General features: G+C 52.6%; 1 protein-coding gene across 1 annotated transcript; it reads right to left on the bottom strand.

Moving 5' to 3' along the window:
* Positions 1-8,115: 8,115 nt before the first annotated feature.
* On the bottom strand, positions 8,116-10,213 carry LOC121161175 (HLA class I histocompatibility antigen, A alpha chain-like). Its single transcript, XM_040987472.1, has 5 exons — positions 10,141-10,213; positions 9,627-9,896; positions 9,136-9,411; positions 8,313-8,588; positions 8,116-8,225 (listed from the first exon to the last, which is right to left on the bottom strand). Exons 1-5 carry the CDS (start codon positions 10,211-10,213, stop codon positions 8,116-8,118), a joined length of 1,005 nt encoding a protein of 334 aa, XP_040843406.1.
* Positions 10,214-10,688: the final 475 nt, after the last annotated feature.

Genomic DNA, 10,688 nt, shown 5'->3' with positions numbered 1-10,688 from the left:
GAATTCAGAAACTCAGAACTCTCAATGGGTTTCCCACATAGCAGTCAGGTGCCCAATGATTGGGCTATCCCAGGCACTGCAGCAAGGAGCTGGATCAGAAGCAGAGCAGCCAGAATGTGAACCAGCTCCCTGCTCTGGGATGTCAGCTTCACATGCAGGAGCTTAACCAGCTGCACCAAACCCGTTATCCTGGGACAGGTTCCCATCTCTTACACAACCTTTGCTGTTTTCAGATCAGGCAAGGAAGGTTTCTTGTTCCTCAGCTGTGCCCCACATCCTGCTATGTCCTCATTTTGAGGAGCTGTGATGACATTGTGAAAACCTTTCTCTTTCCTTCATCCTCAGACATGTACTCTATGCTGACTTGGCACTGTTGACCAGGATCAGTTTCTTGTAACAGACAGAGCCTCAAGCTCAGCCAGTGGTTGCAGCCCCAGGTCCCCAGGTTTGGAGTGATCATTTGTCCCTGGGGAGCCTGTGGGCTCCTAGGTTCCTCAGTGAAGGTGGGAGCTCTCCAAGCCTTATCCCTCTGTTCACTCCTTCCCAGCCTGGGCAGTCTGTCTGCTGCTTGCCCATCTGCTGTCCTTTGTCCCAGCCATCTGTGAGGAGTGCAGGTGTTTAGATGCTGTGACCAGCATTGTCATGGAGATGAGTGCAGCACTGACCAAGTGTGAAGCAAAGAGCAGCTGCTGAGTGGATCTTACCATGGCGCTCACGTGTGAGCTCATTCATAACTCCAGGAGAGCAAAGTGCATTCAGCCTCTTCTGGCTTCAGGAAGTGGTGTCTGGAATGTGGGGCCAATAGGGGTTGGGGTTGGCAGGTGCTAAGTAAATTACCCTCATGCTCTCTTAGGAAATGTAGAAGCTAGTTTTTTCATCCAATATTTCTCTAATGGTTGTGTAATTTTATTGGATTACAAAGTTCAGGAAAACATGATTCTGATACTTTTCTCCCTTGGGTTAGTAGTTGCTTCATTTAAACTTTTCATTTTATTTTTGTATTTCTTAAAAAGATTTATTTTATTTTTAGGAAGTCAGATAAAGAGAGAAGAAGGAGAGACAGAGAGAAAGAACTTCCATCCGCTGGATCACTCCCCAAGTGGCCACAGCACTTGGAGCTGAGCTGATCTGAGTTGAAGCCAGGGGCCAGGAGCTTCTTCTGTATCTCCCAAGTGGGTGCAGGGTTGAGGCTCCCAAGGCTTTGGGCCATCCTTTATTGGTTTCCTAGGCCACAAGCAGGAAACTGGATGGGAAGTGGAGAGGCCAGGTTAGAACCAGCGCCCATATGGGATCCTGGAGATTGCAAGGCAAAGATTTACCCAGTTGGCGATGCATTAGGTCCTTAATTTTTTTCTTGTCTTAAACTAATTAAGCTTTTATTTTAACAAAAATGTTTTTAAAATATTTTTTAATTAATTTATTTTTATTACAAAGTCAGATATACAAAGAGGAGGAGGAGAGACAGAGAGGAAGATCTTACATATGATTATTCACTCCCCAAGTGGCAGCAACAGCTGATGCTGCCCTGATCCGAAGCCTGGAGGCAGGAACTTCCTCCAAGGTCTCCCATACAGGTGTAGGGTCCCAAAGCTTTGGGCCATCCTCAACTGCTTTCCCAGGCAACGGGCAGGGAGCTGGGTGGGAAGTGGAGCTGCCAGGATTAGAACCGATGCCCTTATGGGATCTGGGCATGTTCAAGTTGAGGACTTTAGCCACTAGGCCACTACACTGGGCCCCTAAGCTTCTTTTATTATTGCAAAGTCAAATGGATGGAGAGAGAGGAAAATAGAGACAGAGACAGACAAAAGTAGAAAAATGCAGACAGATCATCTGTCTGCTGGTTTACTCCCCAAATGCAGCATCCATAACCAGACCAGATAAAGCCAGGAGCCCAAATTTCAGTTTTGTTCTCACCTGTGGGTGGCCCAGTGATTGAACCCAGTGCTGTCTCTAGCGGTGTGCACCTGCAGGAAGTTGGGCTGAGTGCTGAGTACTGCAACGTGGGATGCAGCTTTAGCCAGTGTCGTTCTAACTGCTGGTGCCAAACGGCTACTCTAATTTTATTTTTGATTGACACTTAGTGGATTTCTAACTTGTCAGTACATAGTTCCTTTCATAGTAATTTCGTTCTTAAGATTTATGTTATTTATTTGAAAGGCAGAATTAGAGAGAGAGAGAGGGAGAGAAGGAGAGACAGGACACAGAGATCTCCCAACCACTGGTTCACTCCACAAATGGTTACAACATGAGGGTTGGGCTGGGCTAAAGCTAGAATCCCAGAATACATTCTGTGTCTCTCATGCGGGCGAAGCACACAAGTACTTGTGCCATCTTCTGCTACTTTCTCAGGCCACTAACAGGGAGCTGGATTAGATGTAGAGTAGTAGAGTAGTCAGTTTCTTATGACCCTTTGTGCTTCTCTGGAATTAGCAGTGAAGTCTCCTTTTATCTTTTTTAAAAACAAATTTATTTATTTTTATTGGAAAATCAGATTTTACAGAAAAAAAGGAGAATCAGAGAGAAATATCATCCATCAGCTGGTTCACTCCGCTAGTGGCCACAATGGCCGTAGCTGAGCTGATGTGCAGCCAGGAGCCAGGAGCTTTCTCTTAGTCTCCCACTCAGATGCAGAGTCCCAAGGCTTTGGGCTGTCCTCCTCTGATTTTCTAGGACACAATCAGAGAGCTGGCTGGAAAGTGGAGCAGCTAGAACATGAACCAGAGACCCTGTGAGATCCCAGTATGTACAAGGTGAGGATTTAGCTAGTTGGCCATCATGATGTACCCCAAGAGAAGCATTTCAATCACACCTCAGAGCTTCAAATCAGGACGCCTAGGCTGTCAGCAACATCCCTAATGTAAAAATCAGAGGCAACGGGGACATAGGTCCTGATGCAGACTCAGGTCCAGAGTCAGGTCAGGGGTATGAGCTCTGCCCTCTGTGCCCAGTAGCAGGGCTGTGGTTCCCCAGATGCAGGGTTTGGACCATCCTGGGTGAGGCCATGGATTCTGCTCCTGTCTGTGCAGCCTCAACCAGGTCCTCTGCATTTCCTCTGCCTTCTGTCAGGCTCATGTTGTCACATAGACAGGTGTAAGGTATGTTAGCAACTCCTGGATTTCATTGTGGGCTCCCAGAGTGAGAATCTATGCTCTGCACCATGTGAGGCAGCAGGATCCAGGGAGTGTCTGTGTGCTCAGCTGTGGGCCTCTTCCTGAACCTTTCTCCTGGGCTTCCCACCCCCACCCCCAGGAGAAAGGACACCGTGTATCTCCAATATCCTGTGTTAGCACTACACACCTGTGTCTTTTTTTCTCCACAGGATGGAGATGCAGCTTTGGATGCCCAATTCCATCTCAGTGCTCTGTTGGAATCCTGGCTCTACTTCTGGCCCAGTGTCCACCCAGTGCACACCCTGGGAGGCAGGAAACCTGGACTGAGTTCTGGGCTATGGGCTTTGGCATGCCCTTCCCAAAGCTCTGTGGGTAACTGGGGAGTGAGCCAGAGGTTGGGGGAGCACTTTCCTTTTCACAAAGATGAAAAAAACCTTCAAATACATAAACATAATTTTCTGACCCCTCCCCAACTTGTGGTGTTCTCTGCACACTAGCCCAGTGGTTCCCAGTGTGGGTGAAGGCAGAGTTGGTCACAAGGCTCTCAGAGAACATATGTACCTTTGACCTTGGCTGTGCCCTCTCTGGATGTGAACACTGGGAGCTGAAACATCACAAGCTGAGACTGCAGTGACTGCCCCCCCCCCCCCGACATCCCAGCTAAACAGGAAGGTGCCTGGTGAGGGTGGAGCCTCCCTGGGAAACATAAAGCTGACTTTGATTTGGGACTCCCTACCAGGCACCTTGGTAGAGTCCTGCCCAGTACAGCAGCCTGGGCACAGTCAGAGGTCAGCGGGAAGGTGTGGTTCAGTACTGGGTGCATGTGTGTCCCACCTTATGAGCCTGGAAGATCCTAAGTTAAACTGTATTGTCTGTACCCAGGTCTCTGCCAGAGTAGCCCCTCTCTGTGTGGGGTCTGGGGTCCAGGTGTGCTTATGTAACCATGTTTCAGGGGAAGCTGAGGCCTGGGTGGGAGTCCTGTCTCCCCTCCTGGTGCCAGAGCGTGCCCTGGGGGTGGTGCTGTTGCACCTACCTAAGCCACACGCAGATACCCTGCCACTCCAAACTGTCCAGCCTCCTAATGACCATGGGATGCCCTCAGCAAATCTGAAGTCCCAGGTTTTCACAGTGACTTCAGCCTTGCATGGCTAGGACTATGGCATTGGTCCCTCCACTTAGCCTTGTAGATCCGGGGCTTGGTCCTGTATACACATTCATCACAGCCACTCACTCTCTGGGTACCCCATCTCTGCTGACTGCAAACGTACTCCATGTGGAGTCACCTCCCCAGTGTGTCTCCCACAAAGACATATCCTTCAGCTCCTGACTTGTGGTCAAAGCCAGCTCTGCAGTGTCACTCAATTCACACCGACATCCTGGCTCCCACTGCTAATGAACTGAAAACCAGGGAGGCCCTTCCTGGGATCCACACTCCCAGGTCGCCCTTCGCCTACAGTGATTCCATCCCCCTACTGCCACAGCCTGAAGCCCTGGGAGTCCTCCTCGCCTCCTCCTCCTCATTCCCTGGATGAAGTCCGTAGGAAGAGCTGTGCATCCATCTGCAGAAAGATCCAGAACCTTTTCTCTCCCACATCCACCACAGTGGCTGGAATCCCTGCCTGGACATGGCAAGAGCCCCTAGAGCTTTGTCTCCAGCCTCTCAGTCTCTCAGCCCCGTCCTCACGCAGCAGCCAGGGTGGTCCCTGGACGGGGGAAGGTGCATATGTCCCTCTGCTCGGAGCTGTCTCATGACTCCCACCTCACTCAGAGCCAGGGCTGGGCATTACAGTAAGGTGGATGGTGGTGCCCGACCCAGCCTTCCTGACAGCTCCCTGCTCTGTGTGCAGACTCGCTCCTGCCCAGGGTATTTGCACTGGCTGTCGCCTTCCAGCACAGCACCTGCCCAGAAACCTTTGCTGGTGTCCTTCCAACCTTCCTCAGGGCCACCTCCTCAGCTCAGTGAAAGCTGACCATGGTGGTGAGACAGCCAGCTGCCCCACCCCTCACAACCACTCTGGACCACCTTGCCCAGTACTGTGTCTCACCCACAGCAGGGTGACCTGAGTGATGTGTGTTGCACCTGCCCCTTCCAGACCCCCAAGGCTTCATTAGTAGAGCCTGAGACAGAGGACAACTGTGGCCACAGCAGAGCGGTGTCCTCTTCCACTGGTGTTCATGTGGCCTGTGCTTCCTCAGAAGTGTCCTCTGCCCTCCTGCTTCCCTCCTACACTGTGTCCTGCACACACAGAGGTGAAGGCCACCAGAGCTCACACACAGGAAGAGCAGGTGCAATCAGCCAGCCAACAATATTAAGGAACAAAATGGACAGGAGAAGATGGGGGCCAAGGGTAGAACCCAAGTGTGAACTTTGCCTGTCTTGGCCCCATGCAGCTTCCACTGACTAATGTCCATGCAACAAGGCAAGCCTAACTATGGCTGAGTCCTGTGATGGCAGTTGTTGGTGAGCACGTTCTACCAGAGAGACCAGGATACTGGGGCAGCTGAGCCAAGTTGGCAGTGACCATGACAAAGCCTGATGGGCTTGGGACCACCTGGGCACAAACCCATCTTCACCCAGGGCCCCCTAGCCTCTCATATCCCACCTGCAGCAGACTCAACACAGCAGACACATGGCTTGTAGAAGGTTCTTGGTGCTTCTGTTTATTTCTCTGTACAATTTTTGAAATTTTCTTATAATTTTCTCTCCAATGCCTCCACAAGAATGACAAAAATGATTTGCTGTTCAGATCTGCACAGGAAGGATGAAGCTGCAGCAGATGCACCTGACTTGAGACAGGGATGGAGGTGCCCATGCTGGGCTGGGAGGGCCAGGCTCCCACCTCACACTGTGCCCACAGGAACACACAGATGCCTGTGCAGGAAGGGAGGACAGGGCTTTTTGAAGACACAATGATGAGGACTTGAGCAAGGTTCTTTTCTAATTTTATTTTTTATTATATTTTTGACAATCTTTACATAGTTAACTAGGGAAAAAAGGTTCAAGGGCTTTATGGAAGTGAGTAAGACTATTATTTCCACATTGTTTCTTTCATATATCTGAGGTAAAGGGGGATATTGAGGGAGAAGCCCCACCCAATCTCTGACCCACCCCTGGTTCTGATGTGGGGCATGCTCTGATTTACTTGCTCAAGTGGTTTTGATAAATTCAACAGTTATGAATTGCTGCCAATCTTTCCACTTCAAGCACAATGAGGTTGTTGAAGAATCCACTGATTGACTTAGTCCATCCAAAGTCTCCATTTGCCCAGTATTTTGCTGCCAACATATAGCTGAGGTGTTTGACTTGTTCTGTCTTCTGTCTTTTCATGGTTAGGGTTCTGAGTCTGGCATTTCAATTGGGGAGATCCCCAAAGAAACTTTGTCTGAGGTGTTGCCAGACCAGATTCTTGTATGTACTAGCAAGCACAGGGGAGGGCACAGTCCATTGCTCGGTTGGTTCTGTTTCCAGCCCTGTCTTCCATTGGGACCAGTGGGAGTTGCAGTCCAGCCTGTTTCTGCCCAGCACACACTTGGTCCTCACTTAGATCAGTGGGAGTTGCAGCCTAATCAGAGCGACCCACAATAACCGCCACCAGGCCTGCCCCTACCCTGGTTTGTCAATATGTGTAGCAGACTAGTCCAGTTTGTCCCACATTCCCTTCTGCTCTCATACATGTCAATGGGTATTGAAGCTTAGTTCCAGCTAGCCAGCTCAACTATCCAACCCTCACAGATGTTGTTGAGTGCCTCTCTGTCTAGCCACCCCATCCCCGTCCTGGTTTTCGTGCCCTCCCATGGGAGTGGTAACCCAAGAGGGAGGAGCCCACTATTTCCCTCCCAGGTTTCTCTCACTCCCGAATTATACACTCTTCAGGTGGTTCTGTGGTTTAACTTGACAGAACTAGCCCCCAGTACCAGCTTCTGCCAGCTGATGCTGTGGCTAAGCCCAAACAACCCTCACTCACTCTAATTTTTGTTCGCACCAGTAGGAATAATCAGCTCAGTCTGGCTTTTCCCTGATATACTCCACCTGAGGCGCACAGGTGTTGTAGCCCTGCTTAGTCTGGTGCCCCCATCCCAGCCCACACTCTCCAGTGGGATTAGCTGTCCAACAATGGGACCCCACCCCTTATTCCCCCTGCTGTCTGTGTCTCCTCCTTTCCTGGTTCTCATGTGTCTACTGGTTGAATGCTGCAGTCAAAGTTCTATCCCTCTGTCCCAAACAAGGGAATTGTCCTACAACAGAAACAAGGTGACAAACTCAGGACACTACACATGGGGACAGGAATACCTCAGCACACGTGAAAATGTGCAAATGCAAGGAATCCTCCAGTCCCTCTTTTCCCCTCAGACCCACCCCCTATCCTCACTCCAGGCCCTCCAGGTCTCAGCTTCCAAGCTGTGAGAGAGCAGTCAGAGCCCTGGGCACTGTCTCCACCTGTGAGAACCTATCAGGACTTGGTCAGAGCCCGGGGTGTGGCTGAGGGAGGAGCTATCAGGTGGGCAGGGCAGCTTCCCCTGGGACATCTAACTATGGCAAGAGTCTTGGGGCTCCCCCACCCCAAAACACACCCCCATGCTTACCTATAGTCCTAGTGTAGCTCCCTCCCTTTCTACCTGTGAGAGAAAACAAGTAGTGAGAGGCAGGGAGAAGACAGGGCCTAGAGGAAGCCCAGAGGACTGGCTCATCTCAGAGAAGATCCAGATCTTTTGCTGCAGACTCAAGAGAGAGTCAGAAAGTGCCTCTCCTGGAGGTGTGGCTTCAGCTAGGACCTCTCCCCCCACCTGGGGCTGCTGGAACTCAGGTCCCTGTGAGCAGTGTCATCCCTGTAGAGTGTTCATCCCCACCTTCACCTGTGTTTCATACTAGAGCCAGCGTGTGCACCTAAGGCCCAGCTGGAGATGCAGGTGTGTGTACATGTTGCTTCCCAGGCTAGCATAGGGGAACCCTCTCTTCAGGGGACAGAAGACTCAGACCCAGCCCTCACCCTGCCCTACCTGAGCGCTACCTCCTAATCATCATCACAGCAGTGACCACAGCTCCAATGAGCACAGCTGCCAGGAGGACCAGGCCAGCAATCACTTCCCATGAGGGCCCAGTGGGCTGAGGAGGCTCTGAGAGGGGAACGGACAATAAGCGACTCTGATCCCAGGTCTCAGCCCTGACCCTGCTGAAGGCCCTCCCCTTCCCGTCCTCCTTACCCCATCTCAGGGTGAGGGGCTCAGGCAGTCCCTCATGCTCCACCTGGCATGTGTATCTCTGCTCCTCTCCAGCAGGCACCAGCACAGCTGCCCACTTCTGGAAGGTTCCATCCCCTGCAGGCCTGGTCTCCACCAGCTCCATGTCCTGGGTCAGGTCCTCCCCATCGCGCTGCCAGGTGAGTGTGATGTCCTTGGGGTAGAAGCCCAGGGCCCAGCACCTCAGGGTGGCCTTCTGGTCAGAGACTGGGTGGTGGGTTACATGTGCTGTGGGTGGGTCTGAGGGAAGATTTGGACAATTAAGGCCTTTCATGTTTTTCATCTGACACCAAAGCTGCACTCAGTGACCATCCTGAGAGTGGACAGGAGGACAGGGATGGGGGAGCATTGCAAGCCCAGACCTGGCCTGGATAAAGACAATGGGATCATCTGTTGTCTGCAAAGATGTGGAATCAGGTATGGTTCAAGTTAAGAGACCCCAGGTCTCTGATGGGGTCAAAGGGATTTGGTTTAGTCCTGCGTGGAGGCTGAGAGACTGAAAAACTTGGAGTGAATCCTCCTAGTGCACTGGCTTGAGGTTGAGGACAGGCCTGGGAGGGGTCACAGCTCACAGGGCCCAGGGGGAGTCCAGGGCACCAAGAGGATTCTTTCAGAATCTTTTATGCCTGCACAATCCTGATCACTCTTACACATTAATGGAAGGGAGGACATCTCCACTGTGGCCCATGAGGAGAGTGTAATGGGACTATGCCCCACTTTCTTCCCCTCCTCCACAGCCCCAGCCCTAGGGGAGGTGGGCAAGAGTAGCCCTTCTAGCCTTGCACACCTGTGCACTCTAGTGTCTCCTGCCCCAACTCCAGGAATCTGCGCAGAGACTTCATGCACTCCTCCTCCAGATAGGCCCTGAATTCCTCAGCATGAGTTCCAGCCTCCCACTTGCGTTTGGTGATCTGAGCTGCTATGTCGGCTGCTGTCCAGGTGCGCAGGTCCTCATTAATGGCGATGTAGTCCTTGCTGTCGTAAGCCCACTGCCAGTGCCCGTGAAGGAGGCGCCCATCTGCCCCGACCTCGCAGCCGTACATCACCTGGAAGGTGTGAGAGCCTGTCCCGCCCGCGGTCAGCCCTGGCCACGCAGCTCCGCCCCGCCCTCACCGACCCGCGGGGATTTCAGCTGAAACCGAAAGCGAAACCCGGGCGTGTCCCGCGGCTCCTCCCGCCGAGGGTCTCCGCGGGGCGCGCAGTCTCGGGGTGGGGGGACCTCGGCCCCAGGGACCCGGAGCGCCCTGGGCGCACGTGGGGAGGGGTCGGGTCACTCACCGGCCTTGCTCTGGTTGTAGTAGCCGGGCAGGGTGTTCAGGTACACAATGTTAGAGCGTGTCTCTTCTTTACCACGCTGTGTGTGCATGTCCACGTACTCCTGCTCCACCTGCTGTATCCACGAAGCTTGCAGTTCTGTCTGCGGGTTCTCGGCGTCGCTGTCGAAGCGCCCGAACTGCGTGTCGTCCACGTAGCCCACGGCGAAGAAGCGGGGCTCCCCGAGGCCGGGCCGGGACACTCCGGTGATGAAATACATCAGGGAGTGGAAACCTGGGGGAGAGAGGGGCTGAGACCAGGGCACCCGGAGCGGGACGCCGGGGTCTAAGTTTGCTGGAGAGGCAGGGAAGGAAGAGTCCTTGGGATTGCTAAACAGTAAAGTTACCACGGGGAAGGGTCTGGGTTAGCGGAGGGCGGGGTGGCAGCGGAGAGGACATTCCCTGGGGTCCTGTGCCCCTCCGCGCGCTCCCCTCGCTCCTGCCCCGCAGAGCCCGTCTCCCTCCCGACTCGCATTCACGTTCCCGGGTCTTGGTCAGGGCCAGGGCCCCCCCGAGCAGCAGGAGGAGGGTCCGGAGCGCCATCAACCCCATTCTTAAAGTCTGCAGAAAACTCAGATTCCTTGGGAGGCTTGAAACTTTATACCGTGATCGGGCGACGCTGATTGGCGCTGTCCTGGAAAGCTGTCCAATGGGAGTGCGAGTGTCTAGTCTCCTGACAGAAGGATCCGTCATGCTGTCCAATGGGAGTGCGACCTAGGTTGTGATACTAGGGCAGACCAGGACTCCCCAACCCCACCCGCCCATTGCTTGGCTTCCTCAGCACAGACCAGCCCTGGGACTGAAACCTGAGGATCTGAGGACCTGAGAGCTTTGATCTCAGGGTCGCCCGGGACTATGTCAGAGGTTCTCAGATGCTTTGGCTTCCGAATTTTTTTTTATGTTCTTCGAAATTAGTGATGACCCCAAAGAGAAAAGGAACTTGGGCTAAATGTATCAATAACCTCAAGTTTAGAAATGGAAATCATTTAAATATGATCAACTCATTTAAACTATCCCATGATTTTTA

The sequence above is a fragment of the Ochotona curzoniae genome, unplaced genomic scaffold, assembly GCF_017591425.1.
Source record: "Ochotona curzoniae isolate NIBS_2020 unplaced genomic scaffold, NIBS_Ocur_1.0 contig_4669, whole genome shotgun sequence".
In the NCBI taxonomy this organism is placed as follows: Eukaryota; Metazoa; Chordata; class Mammalia; order Lagomorpha; family Ochotonidae; genus Ochotona; species Ochotona curzoniae.
Note: the sequence above shows the minus strand (reverse complement) of the source record. Positions and strands in the feature narration are given on the sequence as shown.